We start from the raw sequence: 23731 nt of genomic DNA, 5'->3' as shown, positions 1-23731 counted from the left end.
TATCAGCAGTCTTGGCGCGCCTATCAGTCCGGGAACTATGTAAGCTACTACTTTAACCTGCGCAATCTCTCCGCGGACTCCAACTTTCCCTCTTCTCTATCACTACTTTCTTGCCTTCCCACACTTTCCCTTGACTCAATTCCTATTCATTTCACTCAAGACTCTTCAAAATGTCTGCCATCGCCAGATCCGTCCGCCCCTTCGCCTCTCGCGTGCTTTCCCAGAAGCTCCCTCTGGCCGCCGCATGCAGGGTTTCGCCCGCAACTGCTTTCCCGCGGGGAAGTGTTAGGAGCTTCTCCCAAAGCCCATTCAGTAAGGATCTTTCCGAGTTTCCTTCAGAAGGGCATTGAGATGTCGTATATCAGTTACAAATACTAATATTTTATGAATTGTTGCAGTGGAGCTGAAGAAGTACACCGAGTCTCACGAATGGATTGAGTTGGCCGCTGACGGCAAGACTGGTGAGTTCATAAACGGCGACACATGGCACATTCTAGCCTCAATGCGCATGTTATGCTTACAATGAATGAATAGCCAAGGTCGGAATTACAGAGTACGCTGCCCATTCCTTGGGCGACGTTGTGTTCGTTGAGCTTCCTGAGGTCGACGCCGAGGTCAGCGCCGGGGAACCCGTTGGAGCTGTAGAGTCTGTCAAGTCGGCTTCCGACGTCAACTCTCCTGTCGGCGGTAAGGTGATCAACGTTAACTCAATTCTGGAGGATAAGGCCAAGTTCATCAACGAGAGCCCCGAGGGTGACGCCTGGATCGCTGAGATCGAGGTCAAGGACGCCTCAGAGCTTGACAACCTGCTTGATGCCAAGGCCTACAAGGAAACCCTTGGTGATGAGTAGGGGCGCATGCTCGGATAAGGAAGATGCGTAGATGCGATGGTATGTCAAAATGAAGCGCTCGGTGATCATGGTTTTTTTAATGTCGGATTGTTCTGTTTTACCAACGAGGAACCAAATTATTGTCTCTTTTGATGAAATGTTAGACTCGTGTATAAGCCGTCGACGGCTGGGCCTGTTATTCAACAACACTGGCCCGATGGAAATAATATACATGTTGCCAATGTCCTGTTTGGAAGCTTACCGATGACTCGGTGCAATTAACTAGGATCTAATGCTTATGGCATAGGGCGAAAGCCTGCTAAGGTACATGGCTGCCATTGTGCCTCCAAGTATCAAAGAAACACTTCTTAGTGGGAGAGTGGCTATGCTCAAAGCCGGGGACTTAGACTCCGACAGGGCTGCATACGACGATTCTTCTGCGTAGTAGTACCCGTCCTACGTTTCCATGATGACTGTGACTCAAATATATAATAAGATTAATACAGTCTAGCTTTGTGTACACTTTTCCCTGGGTATGTCCACCATCATATACGCTATACAGGAGGGATAGACTCTCGGCAAATAGGGCACTGGAGCCGGAGTCGCATCCAGCTCTCTAAGCATGTGCTGTGAAAGATATGTCGACAAGGAGTGACCATATACGCCCGACGGCTAAGGATACTCGTGGCTCCATCTGTCATGCTGCTGCCTCCAGCACCACCGGGCGCGGCGAGAACGGGCACCTCAATTTCCTGCATGCATATCGCACAGTCGAATACCGCTTTCTTCTTATCCTTCGGACGCTGCTTGTCATCCTCTTTGGTATCAAAATCCCTTTCATCTGCTCTCAATGCTCCAATTGGTAGAACTCCACCGGACTCAAGGTCAGCATCCGATCCGGCAGCATCTCGTACAATAGGGTGATAATCATAGGCTGGTGGTGCCCAGCCTCGAGGTACGAAGAAGCGCGGACCTAGAATGTCCTGGCTTGCCAATATCCAGACCTGTATCCACACCCACCCGGCCAGTGCCAGGGCTGTTGTCGTGTCGGGTCGAATGAATAGCACGTTGCCGGACACAGTCAAGAAATACATGAAAGGAAACAGACGCAGGAAACTTTGGCCAACCACAAAATCCCAGCGCAGGGCCTTGCGGCAATTGCGCATAACGTTCCGATAAATCTGAGGGGTCCAGAATGACAGGTATACGAACCCGAGAGCTCGGGCATAGAGCGCTCCCAGGCGATTTGGCCATAGGAAAGACCAAATAGAAATGATGAGCATCACGAATAGGATAAAATAAAACCGTGCATACATGGCTCCTACATCACTGCGGGTCTCTCGGGCTGTCGGCGTGGTGCTACGATTTGGAGGCGGCTCATCTTCTTCCTCGGGAGGATCTTGGTCTGGTGTTAAAATGATAGGTGTTGCACCGGTGTCTCTAAGTCGTGTGGTGGCTGGCAATGGTAGAGTAGCCGGGCGAGCTGTTGTTGCCGAAGGGTTGGATCGGCGGTCCTGCTCTCGCCGTTCCGGTGCCTGGACCGCCCATATTTCCATCATGAATTTCATTCCGATATAGCTGACTGAAAGGAACGTGAGGAATGATGCGGTCGTCAAGAGTAAGAAAGAGACTGCTGGATACAGTTCCAGTAACATGAATACGAGCAGAAATGAGTCTCCAAAAGCCATCAATGCAATCGTATAAAAACTAATACGGCTCCTGGTGGAGGGCGTTGAAGCCTCCTTGACCTGCCGCAAAAGTAGGGCAATTTGTGCAACGGAGATACCGCATATTACGAATATTAACCGAGCTGAGTATTTCCCGAGCTCCTCCAGCTTTGGCCCGGATAGATACAGTGCTTCAGTGGGTGGGTAATCAGGCGCACCCTTGGTCTCCAGGACGTACCCACAGTCGGGAGAAAATACAACAGCTGACATGACCATAAGTGGAGGGGAGGGAATTGGTGCGCCCATGGGGTATCTGAGCTCCTGCTCAATCTGTTCGATGACTTGCCTGTCCGCAAGGTAGTCATGGACGGCAATCGGATGCTGTTGTAGATAGACTATGTGCTCACACTTCGGCGCAGGGAACTCCACCTGCTCCGCCCCAACAAGCGAAGACCAGGGAAAAAGTGTAGGTGCCCGGTTCTGCTTCTCAGATATTGCATCCGAGAGAGACTTCATGAGAAGCTGGTGCGAAAGGTCGTATGCATCTGATGTAAGTGCCAAATGTGGCAAGGTAAAAATGCCACCGAACTTCTCGCTCGTTGTAGTCAGGATAATACCGCCCGTTTCAGGGAAATGGATACCGAATAAAGGAAGGTACCATGTATTTCCCCAAAAGTCGCCATTTTCCACAGCTAAAGTCGCTCGAATTTCACGAACGTGGCCATTGCGCAGCCGAAGCTCTTCGCCACCTCCCTCACGCAAGTCTAGATAGAAGGACCCCGTATTGCCAGTGACATTGTGGCTAAACTCGTGCGTAAAGTACTCATTCTCGAGTGCGATGGCAGTTGTATTCAATGGGCGATGAGCTTTTTCCAGCTTGCGCCGCACCCAGTCTCCGCGCAGTTTACCAGTCGCATTACGGTAGACGGGGAGAAGCAATTCCGTTAGGTTGAGCGCCTGCGATTCGGCCGGGTCGTCGAGACCCTTAGGAACCTCTAACCCAGCATTTGAAATAGCCGACCGTAGCTGATAGCGCGCCCTATCCTGAACTTCCGAAAGAAGCTCCCAAGCATAACTGTCGTTCTTCCTCACTCCCGGGAAAGGCAACCATCGATCAGTCGGTGGGTTGAAGTCCCCATACTTGGACTCATTCAGCAGACGAAGCGCATCCTTTTCCCTCGCGATTTCCCGCTGACGTTCTCGATCCTGAGAAATTAAAGGAGGATGAGACTGGGAGCTGAGGAGCAGGTAGAAAACGACCAAGAAGAAAAAGAAGGAACCGCGGTGATCCATAGATGCCGAGGAAATGCGGGCATCGGAGTTGGAGTCTCCTCAAATGGAACGGCGTACGTTGTGCTGCATTGCCAGTCCAGGACGTGGCGCAGCAATGGAGAATAAATATTATGTTGTGGAAGGAAACGCGACCAGGGTTCAGGACGTGAACAAGGCTGTCATGAATGACGACACGGACAGACTGGGAGTCGATGATGCGATGAGTGAGTCGAGGCCTCAGGCTTCCCCGGCACCAACCTCCCCGCCTTTCCGCCTCCTGATTTATCGATAACTCGGGAAGATCAGCCCGTGACCCTTCCCTATCTATCTCTTGCTCTGCGCGGCGGCTTGCTTTATCCTTTCTCCATCCCTGATCCACAGCACACTGTAACATTCCTCACTTGACCATATCCTTGGTTCGGCGCAGGCGCCATTGATTTGTCTGGTGCAAATGGCATCAAACCTTCCTATTCCTCTTCCTCCGCGCACCCCTACTCCACCCCCCGATGATCCTCCAAGCGCCCCCGACAACTCCTCCCGCCTTGGTGCGCAGGACAAAGATTCCTTGTCACCATTGGTCGACAGTTTTCCCCCGCAAAGGGGCTCCTTGAATACTGAAGGCTCTAATCGCCTGAGTCCTACACGAGCGTCCTTCACACTCAGCCCTTCCGATAATGTACCGCAGAACAGCCAGGGTGACAATGGCTCAGCTGGACCATTCAATTTCAAGACCACCACCATGGCGAAGAGCCCGGTAGTGAAGTCTGTAAGTCCCTCTGTTCTCTTCAGATGGAACTGCATAGGAAATGATGCTGATTGTTGCTCAATCGCATATAGAACATTGGCCAGCGACGTGGACATAAGTATAAGCATAGTAGTATATCGCACCAGATATTCCTTGAGCCACCACCCAGGGCCCCATTGGCCCTGCCTAATTCGTTGCCGATACCGACTTTCAAGGAGTGCCGTGCGAGTATGTCGAAAGAACAGAAAACGCGGTTTTGGTGGAGTGTGTGCCATATGTTTGTCGCCGCATATACTCTTTGGAGTGCGCACGGGTCCCTGGCTATGACGGCTTTGTCCCACCTCATTCTGTTCGACTCTCTTGGAGCGTTGCTGTGTGTTTCGGTGGATGTATTGAGCAATTTCGAAGTATGGAAGCGATCCAGCGTTCGCCATCCGTTTGGGCTGGAACGGGCCGAAGTGCTCGCTGGTTTCGCAATGTGCGTGCTTCTGCTTTTTATGGGAATGGATCTTATCTCCCATAACTTGCAGCATTTTCTCGAATCATCTGGCCACGAGCCTCACCACTCTCATGCTCATGAACGTGTGTCTGTAGGCAGTGTGGATGTCACTGCTCTCTTGGCCATCTCATCCACGCTGATCTCTGCAATTGGTCTAAAGAACCATGGCCGGATAGGAAAGGCGATGCGATTCGGATACATTGAATCTCTTCCTTCAGTGCTCAGCAACCCGTCTCACTTTCTTACGCTTTCTTGCTCCACACTTCTCTTGCTGCTTCCCCTGGTATCCGTGCGCCTCTATAACTGGCTTGACGTTCTCTTGTCCAGTACGATTGCTATCTCCATGTGTGTCATCGGTGTGCGCTTGGTCAAGACACTTGGTTCTATGCTTCTCATGTCATATTCTGGCCCGGGAGTAAAGGACGTCATCCGGGATATTGAAGCTGACCCGTCCGTGTTCGGCGTCGACGACGCCAGGTTCTGGCAGGTCCACTACGGATTATGCATGGCAAACTTGAAGCTGCGTGTATCGGGCTCAGAAGAGAATATCATTCGACTTCGAGAGCGTATCTCCAGCCTAATCAGAAACCGATTAGGTGGTGGATATGGGTCTGGTGGTCAGAGATGGGAAGTGTCCTTGCAATTTACGATAGAGAAGTCATGATTGCACGATACGGCCATGATGACGGAACTTCTTTCTTGAAACGTTATACTCAACTGTACATTAATGTAACACGTATATGGATTGTTCACTGTGTGAAAATCTAACTACTATATACTCGACTGTTTTTGGCTGCCCACTTTGGGCTAATTAGAAATCGTTCAAACCAACAACCTTGTCGGTGGCTGCGAAATGATCGAAGGTTTCACTGAGAAGTCAAAATTTGATTCTTGGTGTAAATGTATTGTAGATGCTAGCCATCTTAATCCACATCGTTTATGTGAAGCTTAGCTTGTATGATAACCGGGAAACAGAAACCCTTACCACAAATGACATCTCGCAAGATGACGGGAGCTACTGAGCAACGACATCAACATGCAGATACAATCAAAAAGCAAACGAAAATCTGCTATTGCAATGCGAACAGTGGAATAAAACAATTGAAAATAAACACATAATCTAGGTCTTGCTCATAGGCACTAAAGCCGTCATGCCTTCCCCTCTTTCGATAACAGGAGCCCGAGCATAACCGTTCGAATTTTGATACAAGAACGACTGGACCGTTGGCCAGTCAAGTCGACTAACACAGCCATCGTCTCCTAATCCTGTCCTTCAACCACCTTCTCCAGAACTCAAAATATCACATTCACGACGTCGCGGCAAGAGTGCCGGCCTCCTCAACCTTGCTCAATGTGCCCTGGTCACGTCTCCGACGCTTTTCGATGATAGCCTCGCGGCGCTGCGCAAGGATCTTGAGCTGTCTGTCCTCAACGCCCTGGAGCCAGTATCCGAAGCTGCTACCGACACCGGCAAAGAGAGGGTACACCCAGAGAGATTCCTTGGCGAGAATGGGACGCATTTCGATACCGAGCTGCCAGAGACGGACGGCGATGCCTGGATGTACTGTTAGTGGAAGGTCCGACAGCCCAATTCGGGACGGTGACATGTCCCAATGGGGGTTTATCATGGGGTAAATATGCAGTACATACCGAAGCCGCCCCAGAAGAGGACTTTGTGGACCATGATGATGGAGGGTGCGGAGTGCGCGGAACGGGAAAGGAGAACGTCGGAATAAGGGTCGATAAATAAGGGATTGGGACCGGGTCCGCTTCAATCGAGGATCAAGCGGTCACTGCGTAATCTGAGCTCCGAACCGGCGATTTGGTGAGCTTGTTGCGGGCGGAGATGAGGTTGATTCTCATGTTCTCCCACTCCGTCGAATCACGGGGCTGCAGTTCCCAATCTCGTCACGGAAGAACTGTTCCTCCGATCACAGGACCCCAGGCCAACAACTCGCGATTCTAGGATGCGGGCCGCGCGACATAGATCTGCGCTTCCTTTTTGGCCAGCCTTGGAGGAACGTCAGAAATCCCTTGAAGTGGGGTTAGCTGAATTTTTTAATTATATTTTCTTTCTGGCTTCTCGGCATGGCTGGTCCAGAGGAGATGCCGGATGTTCAACCTACTGACGTTAAACGGCCGTCGGTGGATATTGAAAGTTTGCAACGGAAGAAGTTCAAAACCGAAGAGTTACCGTTGTCCCCCACGCAGCATAGGACTATTGAGGACCTCCTACACGCATTCAAGAAAAGGGGTGGCTTCGACACTACGCGAAAGAAATTATGGACGGAATTTGATGAAGGAGTATGTTTAGTAGTTAATTCATTCTACATTCTGGTTCTCAGTCGTACAAGATTGTTCCCTTGCTAATGCGCTCAAATGTAGGAAGGGAAGGTAGAGTTTACCAATCTATTAGTCGAATTAGCGGAATCTGAGATCACTCGCGAACCGGAATTACTTTCCCGTGAACGCGGAAAAGCTGCGACGTTGATTGAAGGAGCTGTGGATCGTAGCGACATCTATAAGACCGTCGAGGCATCGCTCGATGCGCTGGCTTCGAAACATCTTCCAGCTATCCTAGAGTCTATCCGAGAGATTCGCCGCGAGCAGATCGGCGAGGAAGCTGCCGCTCGCGAAGAGCAGGCTGGAAATAAGACGGACGAGGACTATGCCGCACATGTTAAAGCTAAGCGGGAGGAACGCGAGAAGGTGTGGCAAGAGACTTTGCGCAAACAGAAAGAAGCCGAAGAAGAGGAAGCGCGACGAAAGGCGGAAGAGAAGCGCAAGCAACGTGAGCTAGATCGACAAAAGGAGGAGGAAGAAAGGGCAAGAAGAAGGGAGCGTGAGGAACAGCGTCGCGCAGAACAGCGAGCACAGGATGAGCAAAGAGAAAAGGAGCGGCAGGAACGATATGAACGACGACGACGGGAGGAACGTGAAAAATATCGTGATTGGCGTGACCGCAGTCGCACGAGAGATAGAGACTCCGAACGAGATCGGGATAGGGACCGCTCCCGCTATCGTCGTGACCGCTCGCTAGGCCATCGTTCTGATCGTGGGTTATCTCCCCGTTTACGAGATTCACGGCGGGATACGTCTGCAACACCAAAGGAGCCCACGCCAGCACCCCCGCCCCCGCCTCCGCCTCCTGTGGATGAGAAGTCATTAGAGGAAGCGGCTTTGCAGCTTCTCCTAAAAGAGGGTGAAGAACTTGCGGCTAAAGCTCGACAAAAACCCGAATTTGACTTCGAGGAGGCAGAAGCAATTGAAAATGGCCTTAAACCGCCACCGACCAAGCCGAAAGGTATCGCAGAATCAAAATTCTCTAATACGCCAACCAAGTCCGGAAGCCCAGCGGTAGAAACTGATCAGAGTCGGCGCCGTGGTTCGACTGCAGATGAGCGCAATCGCACTCGGAGACGGGATGACAGTCGTAGTCGTTCAAGGAGACGGTTTACGTCTCGATTTGACGAGGACCGCCGGAGCTCACGAGACATGTCCGCGCGGCCGCGAGACCGCGCTTCTGATGATAGACTAGCTATTCGTGATTTCCGGGAAGACCGGTATGGTGATCGAAGTTACCGGCCTAATCGTCGGAGTAGGAGTAGATCTACCACCCGTGGACAGGACCGGGATCGGGATCGGGACCGCAATCTGGACCGAACTCGTTCTAGGCCTCGATACCGGGAGAGAAGCACTGAGCGTGACAGAGAGCGAGATCCTGAATATCGCCGGAACCGCAGTCGCGACCGGGATAGGGAGAGAAGAGATAGGGACCGAGATCAGGACAGGGACAGGGACAGGGAAAGGGACCGGGAGAGAGACAGGGAGAGGGAGCGAGACAGAGAGCGAGATCGCGCTCGCGATGGTGACCGCGATGACTATCGTCGACGGCGTTATTCTCGGTCCCGCTCGCGCGCTAGATACCGATCGCGCTCTCGCTCTCGTCAGAGGCATCGGGAGCGCGAGCATGACCGTGACCGTGATCGTGATCGTGGTCGAGAGCGGGATAAAGAAAGTGATAGTAAACGTGAGCGAGATAAATCTGGCTCCCGTGTGTCCGCCTCCTCGCGGAGAGGGTCTCGCTCACGCCGGCGATCCCCGAGTGTCCTTGATATCGACCGTTATGTACCCCCAACTAGCAATCGAAGTCGTTCCCCTCGTCGGCGTGTCCGATCCCCAGAAAGAGCGGAGCGTGACGACCGACCGCGCTTTGTTGAGATTGATAGATATATACCCGGCGGAGAGCGAGACCGTGAACGTGAGAAAGATGCGGATCGAAGTCGTGAACCTAATGATCAGAGAACACGAAGGAAAAGTCCTACTAGGAGGAGCCGAAGTCGGTAGGTCTGCAGCATGTTAATAATATAAACAAACCGTGTACACTACTTCTAGACTTCAAAACGAAACATGTATCATAACAGAAGAACGGAAGGCAATAATGATAATCATGTAATGAACCTGTTATGGGCAACATCAAGATAATATAGACGCTCTAAAAGGAAGTTTTGCGGTTCAGGAGTTGGGCCAATCTTAAGCAGCGCTATGCCAGCAGCGCTTGAGTAAAGATGTCCCAAATTGCGCTTGAACCAGACAGGAGTGAGCAAGAGTATCAACTATTCTAGTACAACACAGCATATTCAACAAAGGAATCCCTCAATCCTTCAAGGCTGTTCGCTCAACCGCTTCTTGATATCCTTCGTTCTCATCGTGACGTTTATAGAAATACGCATTGGACCCCGTCCCAGTGGGTCGTAGTTCCGGCGACAATCGGTCGAGGATAGTTCTTTCCAATGCTTTGATGGAACGTTCGTTGGAGCCCAGCTTGTTCCAAACCGAGATCAGATGAGTGTTGAACCGGACTGAGGTTGAAACTCCGAGCACATGGTCATGTTCTATATATAGGCAAGTTAGCTATTAAAATAATATCTCGGGAGCCCCGGAAAAGTAGGAAAGAAACGAACCCTGCTCAAGGACAGCCTGAAACTCATTTGCCATGCAGAGAATAGCAATCTCATGAAAGAACTCCTGGGCTTTACTCTTCGGCACGCGGAATCTCCAACATCCTCCCTTCAGGTTTTCCTGGTCTTCCCAGACGGGACGAACCCCCTTGCGGAAGATATGCACCGTATCTCTGAGCCGGATCTTGTCCCATGGGTAGTTGTTGTAGACTCGGTAGAAGGTCGCAATGTCGGCGACGTCTTCGTGAAGGACGTACAGTCTATTATCGTAGTCGGTGGAGTCGGAGTGCTTGTCATACCAGACTGTCCAGTGATACTGGAAAGGCAGAGGACGGAGCTTCCCGAAGATGTTCTGATGCAGTGACTTTCTTGTTGGGGCAATTATTTGTGCCGATGGTCGCTTGTTGATGTCGCTGTCTTTTGGGTTGCTGTTCTCGGACAGGGGGCTTTTGTCATTGACATGGACTCTTGGAAGGGCCATGCTGAATTGTGGTTAAAGGCAAAATTGCGTGACTTTAGAAGAGTGGTACACCTCCTTAAGATGAGGATAGGAGATAGGTGCAAGAACTCATGCCAAATTCCTGAGTACCATGTAGTGAAAGGATGCCTTCCGTGGCGTACAGTCCCTGCAGGGTAGGGAGAGTCCGCTTCTCTTTCAGTGATTCGTGTTAAATAGGTAGATCTCTCAACCGCCTATTCCTCAAGTAAGCGAAAGTACACAGGTAATATATATGGATGAATTGGTAAGATGTGTAGAGCTGGTCTTGAACGGATGCGGGATATAGTTCACATATGGAAGCGATCAGGATTATTTGATAGTGATCGAGGCATCGTATATCTTGAGATTTAAAAGTTGTAGGTGTATATGCTTACCTAGAGGATAGAATCTTGTAAAAGCGACTGATACTTCAAGGATCAGGAGACAGCTTGCGAAAGACATCTGCAGGAGCCAAGCCTAGTGGTAAATAATATAAATCACCAGGCACGGACCGGGCAACCAAGGCAAAACCCAACGAGCGGGGTGTGAAACAACCTTGAAGAATTAAAGTATGAATAGAAGAGAAACAGAATAAGATCTTGAATGCAATACGAAAAGCGAGATCACATTATGGCCCCCATTGGCCCCCTCCGTCCAAAAATATCCCTGTCATGCTTCTTCAATGTCAGTGACAATCCGGCATGAGGGACGATGTTTGGTTCTTACTACTTTCTAGATTATCCTTAATCAACTAACCTCCGTCTTCAAACAACCCCCTAAATCCACTCTTCGCACCAATTATTGCCCACCCTTCCCCTGGGAAATCTAGTTGATTCCTTCGAGCCGCCCCCCCACATCCTGCGCGAAACGCCGTGAGGTGCAAAGGAGGGGAAAAGTGACTCTTTATTGGTAGGGCGCAATCATGGCTGATAGTGATCGGAAGCGCCCGCAGGCCGACGATCCCCAATCGCAACTTGCATGCGATGCTGGTTCTCCCTCTCAACGGTCAAAGAGCCATTCCAATCAGAATAATGGCGTTGGCGACGAGAGTGACGAGCGGCGCGTATTCTCGCTAGCCCTGCGTGACAACGCCCAAAAGGCACACGCTCGTCCCGACAAAATTGATGACGACAGTGACGATGACGATTACACCTCATCCTCCGGGAGTGATAGTGATGAGGACGACGTTGTTGACGATGACGAAGATGCCCAAGATCGTGATGTAAAAAGTGACAATGGTTCCGATCACTCTTTACCGCGCATACCTGCTCCACAAAAACCTCAGATACATCGTATCGAGAAAAATCCCGATCTCCTCTCCCGATTGTCTGCGTTTCTCCCACAAATGAAAAGTGCCAATGATAAACTACAGCAAGAGATAGAGGCTGGGAGGGGAAAGGATTTGAGGTTGGACGAGGTGGATGATGAAGCTGATGGTCAATTTATTGAAATGGTAGGCAAATCTTTCGCATTAGTTTCTATGTACTTGAGCTGATCGACGATTCCTCTACAGAATCTTGGCCTAGGCGTCCTCGAAGAGAAACGCCCCGCCGACGGCGTCGCCCCTAGTGCAAAGAGCGAGGGTTCGGACGAAGGCCCTGCATACAGCTACGCAGAATCACATCCTAATGCGCCATCCGAATCGAACGTTTTGGAAACACTGATGGGCAACAAAGATACTACATCGTCGAAAAAGCCAACAATTGAGGAAATGAACGAATAAGAGCCAGGAAACGTGGATTTGGGTTTCATGGACGGCGCTTACGGATGTGATATGTTTTCACCTACATATTGGATGAGCTTTCTGTACGATATATTGTCTGTTTGGCCTTTGGTTAGTCCTGTACGTGGGATCTAAAAGTTTTTGTTATTTCGTTTATAGAAGAATAGACTAGAGTAATTTTATAGCTTGTCTGAAAGATTATACTAGTATATGAATTCTAGCAGTATCCAGGACATCAATTGCATTTCCATATCTTTTTGCTATACCACACAGGGAATTGGGCAAAGTCTAATAGCGACAGTAACAATCCATATAATCGACATGACACAAATCTAGCCATATTTGCAGGAAAAGAAAACAGATGTACACATGCCATCTGATGTGAGAAAAATTCAATACATCACCATATCGCCATATCCATCATATTTAAGAGACTTCCTTCACGCGGCAAGTCCATCCCGACTCTTGGCTTAGAAGAGGCAAGCTGTGATAGAATATTAGCACAATTTCAAACAAGATAAAGCGATGAAAACAGTTAAGGGGTTATTTACCTTGCGCCTAGACACCAGCCAAGTTCGTTGTTCTTGATCTTCTTGGCGATCTTGACTTCTCGGGACAATGGCATCTCGTAGCCAGAGTGCAGCAGTGCAAGCATGAAGTTCAAATCCAAGCACCACTCAGGACGGTCGCGTAGCTCGGCCATGGCTTCTCCCATGCCTTCGAAAATCTTCCATGACGATTCGCCGGCACAGACGGTGGATGTGAGCTGGTGCAACTCCTCCAGAGTGAAAGAGTCAGGCATGCCCAGGGGCTTAGTGCGGTCAAAGAAGTAGGAAAAGATATAAACGTCTTCTCTGGAAAATGTCTTCTCAAGCGAGGGCTGATGAACACCATTGAAAGAGCAAGGTGCAAGTTTGCATTCAGCGTCCTTCTTGAGAATCTTCTCCGCGAAGCCGCGGCACAGGGCAGGCGAAGAAGATCCATCCTGCGGGCCAACCATCTTGACAGTCACTTTTGATCCAAGTGGGTGTTCCTTGTCAAACTTCACCTCCACATCGCGCTCCATTCCAGGTGCAATACAAGGATTAGGGATGGGCTGATTCAACCAAGCCATATCGTTTCCACTGGAGGCCATTTTACCCTCAACGACAGCTTTGTGAATGGCTTCACGTGCAGCCATGAGACCATATCCAAGGTGGGAGTGCTGGTACAGGTCGAAGCCCCGTCCACCAAACTGGAGCTCATACTTGTGATCGCCGTCCGCTAAGCGTTCCGGCATACCACCCGACTTGCTCTTTTCGAATGTGGGCTGGAAGACAATTTGAGTAGAACCACCACCTAGGTCAAAGATCGCAGCAGTCGGCGTTTCGTCTGGACCGCCAATCTTTCCGAGAAGGTAGTTAGTTGTGATCCATGCGTAAACACCCTCGTCCGATCCATCCATAATCTCAACGCCTCCTTTCTCACGAGAGACGACGGGGAATGGATAGACAGTCTCCAGGCGATGCCTTACGGCTTCCAGGATGTTCTGGCTCATCTCTGGCCCGAGCATTCGCAAACCGGCGGTGGCTTTCACAGCGACTGGAGAGCAAGACTTGTACTCTTCGGGAACGGTCCTCATCGCAACCTGCATGAGAGGATCAAGACTCTTGGCCGCTCCTTCGGCATCTTCCTTATATGAGCTCAATCCAGAACCACCCTTCCTCTTCTCGGTCTGTTCAAATTCCTCGTGTTCAAGTTCGGGAGTAGGGCCGCAGTTATTGAACCGGTAGACATGGATCCGAGAGCCTTGACTACCAGCATCGATCATTAGAGCGTACTGAATCAACGGTTTCGAGGGGTCATGAGGCTTGGTGCATTTATCCGTTAGAGGAGCGACACCAGTGGGGGATTTCTCTACACGGCCTATTAGTTGACATAGATAGTCGACGAACAATTTTATGCAACATACCGCGGCCAAAGCCTGTCACTGCTGGCTTCGATGGAGAGAGCCAAAGAATCATCAAGAACAAGGCGCCTACGATGGCGCCGGTCTTTAGGTACCGGGACCTCTGGCTTTGTGCCATTATGTCGGTTGACGGACTTTGACAAGTGTCCGGTGAGTAGCTTGGTGTGTTATTCGCGGGTTGGGATGCCCGCGAATTGGAGCGTCTACTGACTCTAGAGCCTGGCTTCTGGATAGATGGCGCGTGGTTTATATGTCGACCGTCAAATCCAGTCGACATACAAGAAATAAGACAGAGGACGAGCTAGTGACGTTTCTTTCCGGGGAAACGCTGTTATAGTTTCGACCGAGTTGGAAAAGAAAGATAGGTTAACGGTCGAAATGAAGAGAAACCATAGATCCTCCAGGAGCCTCCGGACCAGCCCAAAAAGGATCGTGGATGGTAAAGCAAAACCAGCGAAACGAGGGTTGATAGATGTCAGGAGAAAAAAAGGGCGCAATCAAAAGGAGATAAATTGCAGGCGGCCTGTCCCAGGGTCTCGATCCCGCCCCCGTGAGTGTGTGGCGCACGTGTGGCTGGTTCGCCGCCGAATGCATCCGTTGAATGACGGGACGTACTACGGAGTACATACCTGGGGTTCATCATACATTCCAAGCTATATCTCTTTTGGGAGTGCCCCTCTCGATCCTTTCACGCCCGATTAGACCTACCTGGCGCTATTGTCAGTCGCTTCGAGAGCGATTTCATTTTTATTATTTTTGAATACCCACAGCTCCTGAACCTTCGATTGTGAGCTTCCCTCAAGTCCTTTACGCCGGACTACAGCTCAAGATGAAGCATATACGTGGTTTTATCTCAACCACACAAGCTTTGCGCCGTATATTTCTCGCACCTATTGAAACTCCTAGACCCCAGTGTCTTCGTCCCGCTTTTCTCCCAACCTTCACGCAATCCCGCCTTCTTTCCATCCGCCGCAAGCCTCAACAGCAAGATGCACAGCCCCAGGCAAGAGCAAGGCAGGTGAAAGATGAAGAAATCCGGTCAGAATATATCCAGCTTGTGAATGAAGATGGCAAACTGGATCCACCCGTAAGGCTTCATGATGCCTTGCTGACAATAGAGCGCCCGGACAATTTCATATTGCAAGTCTCCCCTGGCTTTCGCGGCCGCGCACCCGTTTGCAAAGTCGTGAATCGACTTGAGATACGAGAGCAAGAACGTGCGAAAGCAAAGGCTGCGCACGTCAACAAGAATTCGCTCAAACAGATCGAGCTGAACTGGGCTATTGATGCCCATGATCTCTCCCACCGACTGAAGCAATTGACAAACTTCCTCGACAAGGGCCGGAAAGTAGAGGTTATATTGACCAAAAAGAGAGGCAAGAGGTCACCCACTGTGGAGGAAGTCAAGCATGTGATGGATAGTGTGTTGCAGGCTACTAAGGATGCCAATGCGATGCAAGTGAAACCGATGGAAGGAGAACCTGGCAAACATGTGGTACTTGTTGTGAAGAGAAAGGATCTGGGTCAATGATTTCTTTATGCGACCTTCTTTGGTGTATATTATGGATACAAAGTGGCAGAGGACTCTGTAAATATAATGGATGTGCTTTCCCGAGCAGCTGCCGGCGCCATGATACTGTATTACATTGACCTCAACCTCAATTCCGTATGTGAATAAACAAGAACCGGTATCTGCTATCTGTCAAGGTCCTAGAACCGATCCTCGATAGTATAATATACATAAATACTATACGACATAAGTATAGTTGTTCCGCTAAATAATTATAGACATAAAGTAGTAGTACTCTCAGCGACGCTTACTCCGGACAGGTACCAATAGCTTCCCACCCAAGTTGATGTTCCATAATACTCCGTAGTTGGATGGGGAAAGCCTCCGCAATTCGGCACCTGTGATTGGACAACAGATGACTAAGCATCTCCCTAAATTTTTCGGGGGACTGGAGATCTTCTCGACCCTCAGACCAGCTCCGTTTCTTCCATTCCATCGCGTTTCCTCTGGTTCATCTTTCGTTTGTCATTACACTGCAGGGCAGTCAACATGTCTAGCATCTCCAGAACCGCCAACCTCCTCTTCCGCGCTAGCAGGGCCTCCCTGCTGCGCCCTCGCGCTGTCAACCCTGTGCAGCATGTTTTGGGTAAAGACAGACTGGCTGCCCGTGGTATGGCAACTGCCTTCGAGCGCTCCAAGCCTCACGTCAACATTGGTATGGGTTGATCTATTACAAAATCTTCTGCTACCATCAGGGCTATTGCTAATAACAGCTTACAGGTACCATTGGTCACGTCGATCACGGCAAGGTAAGCCGGAGACTGGATTTATTGTGTTTTTTCCCGAAGTAGCCCGGACTTTAACACGTTGCTGTTTAGACCACCTTGACTGCCGCTATCACCAAGCACCAGGCTTCCAAGGGCCTCGCTCAGTTCCTCGAGTATGGTGCTATTGATAAGGCCCCTGAGGAGCGTAAGCGTGGTATCACCATCTCGACTGCTCACATTGAGTTCTCCACCGAGGACAGGCACTATGCCCACGTCGACTGCCCCGGTCACGCCGATTACATCAAGAACATGATCACTGGTGCTGCTAACATGGACGGTGCTATTGTTGTCGTTGCTGCTTCGGATGGTCAGATGTATGGACAAGCCCTTTGCTACTGAATGGTTTCAAGATCTCGCGCTTACACGTATTATAATAGGCCCCAGACCCGGGAGCACTTGCTGCTTGCCCGTCAGGTCGGTGTCCAGAAGATCGTCGTTTTCGTCAACAAGATTGATGCCGTTGAGGACCCTGAGATGTTGGAGCTTGTCGAGTTGGAAATGCGCGAGCTCCTTAGCAGCTACGGCTTCGAGGGCGAAGAGACTCCCATCATCTTCGGTTCTGCTCTGTGTGCTTTGGAGGACCGTCGCCCCGACATTGGTGCCGAGCGTATCGACGAGCTCATGAAGGCTGTTGACACCTGGATCCCTACCCCTCAGCGTGATCTTGACAAGCCTTTCCTCATGTCTGTCGAGGAAGTCTTCTCCATCGCCGGTCGTGGTACCGTTGCCTCCGGCCGTGTCGAACGTGGTATCCTGAAGAAGGACAGCGAAGTCGAGATCATCGGAGGTAGCTTCGATGCTACCAAGACCAAGGTCACCGACATTGAGACCTTTAAGAAGTCTTGTGACGAGTCTCGCGCTGGTGACAACTCTGGCTTGCTTCTCCGTGGTATCCGTCGTGAAGACGTCCGCCGCGGAATGATCATTGCTGCTCCTGGCAGCACCAAGGCCCACGACCAGTTCTTGGTGTCCATGTACGTTCTCACTGAGGCTGAGGGTGGTCGTCGTACTGGCTTCGGCTCCAACTACCGCCCCCAGGTGTTCGTTCGCACTGCTGGTAAGTCAAGCCTTTTGCTCACTTAACGGTATTGATTAAGTTCTAACTGTTGTATCCTAGATGAGGCTGCTGACCTCAGCTTCCCCGACGGTGATGAGTCCCGGAGGGTGATGCCTGGTGACAACGTCGAGATGGTCCTCAAGACTCACCGCCCCATTGCTGCTGAGGCTGGCCAGCGCTTCAACATCCGTGAGGGTGGCCGTACTGTTGCCACTGGTCTCGTTACCCGTGTCATGGACGGAAAATAAATGCCAGCTCGTTACGGTGACTGATGAATTGGCAACCTTTGTACTATGAAAAATTTATGTCCGGATTTGTTTTTCTTGCAGCGCGGGAATCAGCGAAGGGATCCGGGAAACGTTGATACCGGAGTTCGTGAGTCATGCCATGTACCTGTATTGTATTTAACCATGTAGACTTTTTATTTTTCTCTTTTTTCTACAATTCTCCCCTCATCTATATCTAGGTATGTCGTTGAATATGAATCCGATGATTAATTTAATGTACAAAACTCAGTCCATGTACCGACTTCCAACGGGTAAAGTGTAGAACACCTTATCCACGGAGTATAAATCTAGTCCGGCTAGTGGCCATGCACTAGAGGTCTATAATTATCTCTCCAGCCCTAATCCTGCGGCCACTTGTGCCCTACTCTAGAGTTACTTTGCCTAGGCCTTGTCCCGGAGCTTTGATTTTGTTTTTCTTTGGAACCTGAGGACAGCTGTACAGCGTCCTAATGCCTACTACTCATAGGAGTTGTAAGAGACATACAGTACCTGACGGACAATAACCCAATTGGAAGCACATTAGCAACCCACTATCCTGACGTATCATGCACCCAAACGTAGCACATGCCACTTGTTGCAACTCTTAAGTTTGAGAGCTATTCATACGTTCCAGGGGTTATTGGGCAAACTAGGGTGGAATATGTTGCCCGATCTCGAGAGCGGTCATGATGTAGACACTGGTCGGAATTATGTTCAAGGTTAAGATATAGCAAGGTTATGCTGAGGTGGCTAGAAAGTGCATCGCACTTCTCACTGCCTGCCTTATTTTATTTATTTTGGTTTAATTTTTATAAGACTCCCCTTAATTATGTACTCCGTAAATAGGAGTAGGCCATTGTTTTCGGTATGTACTATGTAGAGGGGGCTCGCTGTTGTGTGTTCCACATGATAGATGGATCGATCGTCACTAAGCCCGAAGCAGCAGCGCCTAGGCACGCGGTGGATTCGGTGGTGTGGCCTGGCCGCTCAGGCGTCAAGGGTACTCCGGACGACCAACCGACAACCTCCCTATCCACAAGACCCCAGCCGACCCTCGGGCGTAGTCTCACAGGACCGTCTTAAAGTCTTGTGATTCTCCTTGCTTCTGGGTGATCTCCCTTTTATCTCATACTACATGTACTTAGTTGACGCTCGACCCGCCTCATACGGTATTTGTCCCAACACTCGCCACCCTCCCCACACCCTGACGTTGTCCTTCCCACTTCCCCCAAGTGCGACATCATCCGCAAAACAAACACAGCGTTTAATATCTTAGAGCAACCCAATTTTCGCAACCATAGTCGGTGGAACTTACCTACACCAGACGGTCCGTTTGACCATGGCTACGAACGGTCATTTCGCCTCCATTGGCAATTCTGCCAGTGATACTACAGCGTATGAGCATGGAGTACAAGTAATAGATGAGAACAAGGAATTCAAGTACGTCTGCCCCTGTCCTCGGTGCTATTCGTCTATGCCTCAATTATAGCTTCCCATGCATACTCGCGTTGCGCCACGATGCGCCTCTTCACGGATCATGTGAAATGGGAGTATAGCTTCGAAAGCTAATGGTGATCCTAGCCCGAATCTGTCGCAGTACCTGAGCCTTGAAAATGTTACCCCCTCCGGCTTCAATTACCACCTTATTTCCGTCTTCGGATCGCAGTCGACGGGTAAATCTACGCTCCTTAATCACCTTTTCGGCACGCATTTCTCCGTCATGTCAGAGTTGGAGAGACGGCAGACGACAAAGGGAATCTGGATGTCAAAAAATAAAAATGAGAGCTCCTCTATGGCTAGCAACATCTTAGTTATGGATGTGGAGGGTACAGACGGCCGTGAGCGGGGTGAAGACCAGGACTTTGAGCGCAAGAGTGCCCTTTTCGCATTGGCGACCAGTGAGGTTCTTATTGTGAACATCTGGGAACACCAGGTCGGATTGTACCAGGGTGCAAATATGGGGCTTCTAAAGACTGTCTTCGAAGTCAACTTGCAGTTGTTCCTTAAAGATAAGAAGTACAAATCCCCAGCGCCGACTCCGGATTCTTCTCGTGCTAATCTTAACCGCTAGTACTACTCACCGATCGCTTTTGTTCTTCGTCATTCGTGACTATTCGGGAATGACGCCGCTCCAGAATTTGCAGAAGACCCTAATGGAAGATATGGCTCGCCTCTGGGATTCGATCTCTAAGCCTGGTGGCCTGGAGAACTCGAACGTACATGATTACTTTGACTTCCAGTTCTACGGCCTGCCACACAAGGGCTACCAGCCGGAGAAGTTTGTGGAAGAGACACAGAAGCTCAGTCTTCGTTTCTGCGACGGTCAGAGGGACCCTAACCTAGATGCGCGGAAAGGCGAGTTCTCAGATGGCGGTGTTTTCCTCCCGGAGTATCACCGACGTATCCCTGCGGATGGCTTCTCGAGATACGCTGAAGGCATCTGGGACCAAATTGTCAACAACAAGGATCTAGACCTGCCCACACAACAAGAGTTGCTTGCACAGTTCAGGTGTGACGAGATTCTGAGGGAAGTGATGGTTGCCTTTGATGAGACTATCGTCCCCTTTGAAGATAAACAGTCGCAAGCCGCTCGCCTTGGAGAGCCGGAAATTCTTGGGGGTCTAGGAGCAGCGATGCGGTCGTCACGCACCAAGGCTGTCAAGGCTTTTGAGTCTGAGGCTAGTCGGTACCACAAAGGCGTCTACCAGCGCAAAAGGGCAGAGCTTGAAAGCAAAGCTGATACCCGTTTGAAGACCCTTTTCCAGGGTCAGCTGAATGCGGCGCACAAATCGGGGATCAGTGAGTTCAGCGAAGCAGTGACGGCCGCTGTGAAGTCCGGCCAGAAGAAGGGCACCGGCTACGATTTCGCAGAGATTGTCAACGAAGAGGCTAAGAAGGCCGTGGACAAGTTTGAGGAAGTCGCTCGTGCCACCGTGGTGGATGGTACTTCTTGGAGTGACTATAAGCAAGAGCTAGCCTTGTATGAAAAGGAGCTTGCGGAGGTTAGTGCGCGGCTTAGAAGGGACGAGATGAGACGTCTTGCCAGCCGGGTGGAACGATGGGTTCAGTCTCGACTGGGCGAATCTGTTGGACTTGAGTTCAACGCTCTCGGCTCTGGACGAGCTGGTGGTGGTGCACCGGAGAAGGGAGACCAGCCAACGGAAAAGAAATTCTGGGATCGCGTGTGGAATGTGTTTGTCGAGACAGTTCTGGATGCCGAGAGGCGATTTACAGACCGCGCTAGCAGTTTCGATGCCAGTCTTGAGGAAGTGGACGTCGGACTCTGGAGACTGCGGAGGAAGTCCTGGGGCGTTCTGCGCGCTAAGATTGATGAAGAGATGATCGAAGGCAACCTGCTGTTGAAGTTGCGCGAAAACTTCGAAGATAAATTCCGCTACGATGATGCTGGTGTTCCTCGGATCTGGCGCCCGACCGATGATATCGAAGGGATATACACTCGTGCTCGCGAATCAACCTTGACTCTCATCCCCCTTCTGTCCAAGTTCCGACTCGATGAGACGTCTGCCCCGCCTCCTCTGGATCGTTGGATCGGACACACGCCTAGCTCCGCAACCTCTGCTGATGAGGAAGACCTGGCTCCCATTGGCGGGGTGGACGAGGAGGAAGGCAAGAGCTTGGAAGAAGAAATGACTATTGTCAGTGATGCCAAGCGACAGGAGCTCACCGTTCGCTTTAAGAAGGCCGCGGATGGAGTGTATGTTGAGGCGAAACGGAGCGCCATTGGAGGCATGACTCAAGTACCCTTGTACTTCTACGGCCTTCTTCTCGCACTGGGATGGAATGAAATCATTGCCGGTGAGTATCACTTGAGTTGTTTTGCTTTTATACGATCCGTTGAAGACTAACACCTGGAGTAACAGTGCTCCGCAACCCGGCTTACTTCTTCCTCCTTTTCGTCTGTGCTGTTGGAGCTTATATAACCTACCAGCTCAATCTATGGGGTCCCATCATCAAGATGACAGAGGCAGCCTCGAACCAAGCAGTAACAGAAGGCAAGAAGCGGCTGCGTGAGTTCCTCGAGTCGTCCGACACAGGACGACAAGCCATCGCAATGTCAACTCCCGGAGGTTCTGGACGTGGGGGTGAGGAGCACGAAATGTCTCGTCTCAATCAGCAGGGTAAATCTGCAGCTGCCGATGAAGATGTGGATGACTTGTAAGCTGGATAAAGCTGTATTCTTATTTCTTTTTCCGTTTTCTGTATTTTTCATTGTTTGAATACACCATATTGTAGAAATTGCACAGTCAAGTCTTAACATCAGGAGCCTGCAAATAGCTGAGATGGGGTCTTTTGGCAGAGATCCACTCTTCCATGAGCAAGGCTGTATCCAGTGTACAGTACAGTACACATGTATCCGAACGTGTCGGCGGGCTTCCTGTTCCAAACTTGGGCATCTCTTTACCTGTTTAATTCATCGCTCTCGGACATGGTCCGACCGATTGAGTTTCCCCACTTCTGCAATGCTATAAAGTCCAGAGGGGCATTCGCCCGCAGAGCGGTTGATCGTTAGATCGATACACTTTGACCAACCCCTCCCTTCACCAGCACCATGACAGTCGGTATCGACGATCTCCCCGAGAAATATGATGATCTGCCCAACAAGAGACAATACTGGCCGGCAGCCGCTGGATCCCCGGAAGAGGGACTAGGCATGCTTCGCATCCTCACCCCGGAGATTGTAGCAGACGCCGCGCGTACACAGATTCAAACCGGTTTGAGAGTCTGCTTAAACTGGGATTTGGAACAATTAAACCCACCAGGTAGGACTATTACCGGCATCAACCACGGAGAGTCTTATGTTGTGGCTGAGATAAGATCCAATAGTTTGCTCGGGGCGGTCCATTAACTAGCTTACAGGATTCGGCCGAAAGCCTTTCGAGCATCGCATCAAATGGGTGGCTCCCGGTATCGCATTCGACGACGAGTATCATTTCAACCCACAACAATCTTCTCAGTGGGATGGACTCCGACACCATAGTGCACCTGCCCCGACGCCCGAGGATCAAGCTCGCCGCGTATTCTACGGTGGTACTACAGCCGAAGAAATCCAGGACTCGAACTCCCCGCGGATCGGTATTGGATACTGGGCTAAGAAGGGAATCGCCGGTCGGGGCGTCTTGATTGACTACTTATCCTGGGCCGAGAAGAAGGGCATTACCGTCAATGGGCTCAGCCAGCATGTGGTACCTCTCGACGACGTGCTCGCCATCGCACGCGAATGCAACATCGAATTCCAACGAGGAGACATCTTCTTTCTCCGCGTGGGCCTCACCAAGACCTGGTCCTCCTTGAGCGACGCCCAAAAGCAGGAATACAGCCAGCAAACGGTGCCCAAGCATGCGGGACTCGAGCAGAGTGAGAACGTGCTCCGGTTTATGTGGGATAATCACTTTGCAGCGGTAGCATCCGACGCGGTTAGTTTCGAGGTCTTCCCCCCGCTCAACCCGGAGTTTGATCTGCACCATCATATGCTTGCCGGTTGGGGATTGCCGATCGGCGAGATGTTCGACCTGGAGGAGTTGGCGGAGACCTGCAAGCAACTGGGGCGCTGGACATTCTTTATTTCCAGTAGTCCGCTGAATTGTGCCAATGGCGTTTCGAGCCCGCCTAACTGCATGGCCATATTCTAGTTTTAGGCCGGAATCATCGCAATTTATGACTGTTATGATCCCATTCTTGGGACATTAGATAAGCTATACTTCGGTCCGTGCACGTGATATATGCCTCGGTTTCTATTTCCCAACGTTTCAACAAGCTGAGTGGGATTACTCCGTACTGCCGTAGCTGAAATGTGTAATCTTGGAGTTTAAAGTCCTTTAAACCCGTGTGCTGACTCGTTGCACGATTTGGTTTTGATTTTGTCGCGGTGACGCTTGTACAACTGCAACCGGAACGGCGTTATCGATATCTCCTCCACACCCCTGCAC

General features: G+C 50.6%; 12 protein-coding genes across 12 annotated transcripts; 8 read left to right on the top strand and 4 right to left on the bottom strand.

Moving 5' to 3' along the window:
* Positions 1-18: 18 nt before the first annotated feature.
* F9C07_2285927 (glycine cleavage system H protein) lies at positions 19-1302 on the top strand. Its single transcript, XM_041294213.2, has 3 exons — positions 19-312; positions 399-461; positions 535-1302. Exons 1-3 carry the CDS (start codon positions 171-173, stop codon positions 849-851), a joined length of 522 nt encoding a protein of 173 aa, XP_041149494.1. The 5' UTR covers positions 19-170; the 3' UTR covers positions 852-1302.
* An 82-nt stretch (positions 1303-1384) lies between these two features.
* On the bottom strand, positions 1385-3790 carry F9C07_8168 (putative RING finger ubiquitin ligase; the record flags this gene model as incomplete). The annotated part of the gene is made up of 1 exon (XM_041286958.1): positions 1385-3790. The coding sequence occupies one exon, from the start codon at positions 3788-3790 to the stop codon at positions 1385-1387; it is 2406 nt and encodes an 801-aa protein (XP_041149495.1).
* Positions 3791-4220: 430 nt separating this feature from the next.
* F9C07_8167 (cation efflux family protein family) lies at positions 4221-5677 on the top strand (the record flags this gene model as incomplete). Its single annotated transcript, XM_041294214.1, has 2 exons — positions 4221-4535; positions 4607-5677. 2 exons carry the CDS (start codon positions 4221-4223, stop codon positions 5675-5677), a joined length of 1386 nt encoding a protein of 461 aa, XP_041149496.1.
* A 643-nt stretch (positions 5678-6320) lies between these two features.
* On the bottom strand, positions 6321-6697 carry F9C07_8166 (putative NADH-ubiquinone oxidoreductase 14 kDa subunit; the record flags this gene model as incomplete). Its single annotated transcript, XM_041294206.1, has 2 exons — positions 6321-6568; positions 6664-6697. The coding sequence occupies 2 exons, from the start codon at positions 6695-6697 to the stop codon at positions 6321-6323; spliced, it is 282 nt and encodes a 93-aa protein (XP_041149497.1).
* A 404-nt stretch (positions 6698-7101) lies between these two features.
* On the top strand, positions 7102-9360 carry F9C07_8165 (complex proteins associated with Set1p component shg1-domain-containing protein; the record flags this gene model as incomplete). The annotated part of the gene is made up of 2 exons (XM_041294191.1): positions 7102-7317; positions 7399-9360. The coding sequence occupies 2 exons, from the start codon at positions 7102-7104 to the stop codon at positions 9358-9360; spliced, it is 2178 nt and encodes a 725-aa protein (XP_041149498.1).
* A 309-nt stretch (positions 9361-9669) lies between these two features.
* Positions 9670-10455, bottom strand: F9C07_8164 (putative translation initiation factor eIF4E; the record flags this gene model as incomplete). The annotated part of the gene is made up of 2 exons (XM_041294207.1): positions 9670-9908; positions 9978-10455. The coding sequence occupies 2 exons, from the start codon at positions 10453-10455 to the stop codon at positions 9670-9672; spliced, it is 717 nt and encodes a 238-aa protein (XP_041149499.1).
* A 919-nt stretch (positions 10456-11374) lies between these two features.
* On the top strand, positions 11375-12175 carry F9C07_8163 (uncharacterized protein; the record flags this gene model as incomplete). Its single annotated transcript, XM_041294192.1, has 2 exons — positions 11375-11905; positions 11966-12175. The coding sequence occupies 2 exons, from the start codon at positions 11375-11377 to the stop codon at positions 12173-12175; spliced, it is 741 nt and encodes a 246-aa protein (XP_041149500.1).
* Positions 12176-12349: 174 nt separating this feature from the next.
* On the bottom strand, positions 12350-16097 carry F9C07_2167979 (nucleoside phosphatase). The gene is made up of 3 exons (XM_041294208.2): positions 14127-16097; positions 12727-14071; positions 12350-12659 (listed from the first exon to the last, which is right to left on the bottom strand). The coding sequence occupies exons 1-3, from the start codon at positions 14398-14400 to the stop codon at positions 12602-12604; spliced, it is 1677 nt and encodes a 558-aa protein (XP_041149501.1). The 5' UTR covers positions 14401-16097; the 3' UTR covers positions 12350-12601.
* F9C07_8161 (translation initiation factor IF-3, C-terminal domain-containing protein) lies at positions 14953-15654 on the top strand (the record flags this gene model as incomplete). The annotated part of the gene is made up of 1 exon (XM_041286952.1): positions 14953-15654. One exon carries the CDS (start codon positions 14953-14955, stop codon positions 15652-15654), a length of 702 nt encoding a protein of 233 aa, XP_041149502.1.
* On the top strand, positions 16098-18747 carry F9C07_2285919 (P-loop containing nucleoside triphosphate hydrolase protein). Its single transcript, XM_041294193.2, has 5 exons — positions 16098-16348; positions 16414-16442; positions 16512-16774; positions 16838-17517; positions 17578-18747. Exons 1-5 carry the CDS (start codon positions 16183-16185, stop codon positions 17763-17765), a joined length of 1326 nt encoding a protein of 441 aa, XP_041149503.1. The 5' UTR covers positions 16098-16182; the 3' UTR covers positions 17766-18747.
* A 375-nt stretch (positions 18748-19122) lies between these two features.
* Positions 19123-21963, top strand: F9C07_2075008 (RHD3/Sey1; the record flags this gene model as incomplete). The annotated part of the gene is made up of 5 exons (XM_071508805.1): positions 19123-19227; positions 19273-19322; positions 19365-19799; positions 19855-21599; positions 21665-21963. 5 exons carry the CDS (start codon positions 19123-19125, stop codon positions 21961-21963), a joined length of 2634 nt encoding a protein of 877 aa, XP_071367700.1.
* A 390-nt stretch (positions 21964-22353) lies between these two features.
* On the top strand, positions 22354-23434 carry F9C07_8158 (uncharacterized protein; the record flags this gene model as incomplete). Its single annotated transcript, XM_041294195.1, has 2 exons — positions 22354-22564; positions 22662-23434. The coding sequence occupies 2 exons, from the start codon at positions 22354-22356 to the stop codon at positions 23432-23434; spliced, it is 984 nt and encodes a 327-aa protein (XP_041149505.1).
* Positions 23435-23731: the final 297 nt, after the last annotated feature.

This window comes from Aspergillus flavus, chromosome 6 (genome assembly GCF_009017415.1).
Source record: "Aspergillus flavus chromosome 6, complete sequence".
Classification (NCBI taxonomy): Eukaryota; Fungi; Ascomycota; class Eurotiomycetes; order Eurotiales; family Aspergillaceae; genus Aspergillus; species Aspergillus flavus.
This window is presented reverse-complemented; position numbering and strand designations above follow the sequence as displayed.

Bases quoted from the DNA above. Each gene is read 5' to 3' on its own strand.
- F9C07_2285927 (XM_041294213.2), top strand. From the start codon at position 171: ATGTCTGCCATCGCCAGATCCGTCCGCCCCTTCGCCTCTCGCGTGCTT. The intron at 313-398 runs GTAAGGATCTTT...GAATTGTTGCAG, and splicing joins CTTCTCCCAAAGCCCATTCA to TGGAGCTGAAGAAGTACACC. The intron at 462-534 runs GTGAGTTCATAA...ATGAATGAATAG, and splicing joins GGCCGCTGACGGCAAGACTG to CCAAGGTCGGAATTACAGAG.
- F9C07_2167979 (XM_041294208.2), bottom strand. From the start codon at position 14,400: ATGTCGACTGGATTTGACGGTCGACATATAAACCACGCGCCATCTATC. The intron at 14,072-14,126 runs GTATGTTGCATA...TAGGCCGTGTAG, and splicing joins AGTGACAGGCTTTGGCCGCG to AGAAATCCCCCACTGGTGTC. The intron at 12,660-12,726 runs GTAAATAACCCC...ATTCTATCACAG, and splicing joins GGCTGGTGTCTAGGCGCAAG to CTTGCCTCTTCTAAGCCAAG.
- F9C07_2285919 (XM_041294193.2), top strand. From the start codon at position 16,183: ATGTCTAGCATCTCCAGAACCGCCAACCTCCTCTTCCGCGCTAGCAGG. The intron at 16,443-16,511 runs GTAAGCCGGAGA...GTTGCTGTTTAG, and splicing joins GTCACGTCGATCACGGCAAG to ACCACCTTGACTGCCGCTAT. The intron at 17,518-17,577 runs GTAAGTCAAGCC...GTTGTATCCTAG, and splicing joins GGTGTTCGTTCGCACTGCTG to ATGAGGCTGCTGACCTCAGC.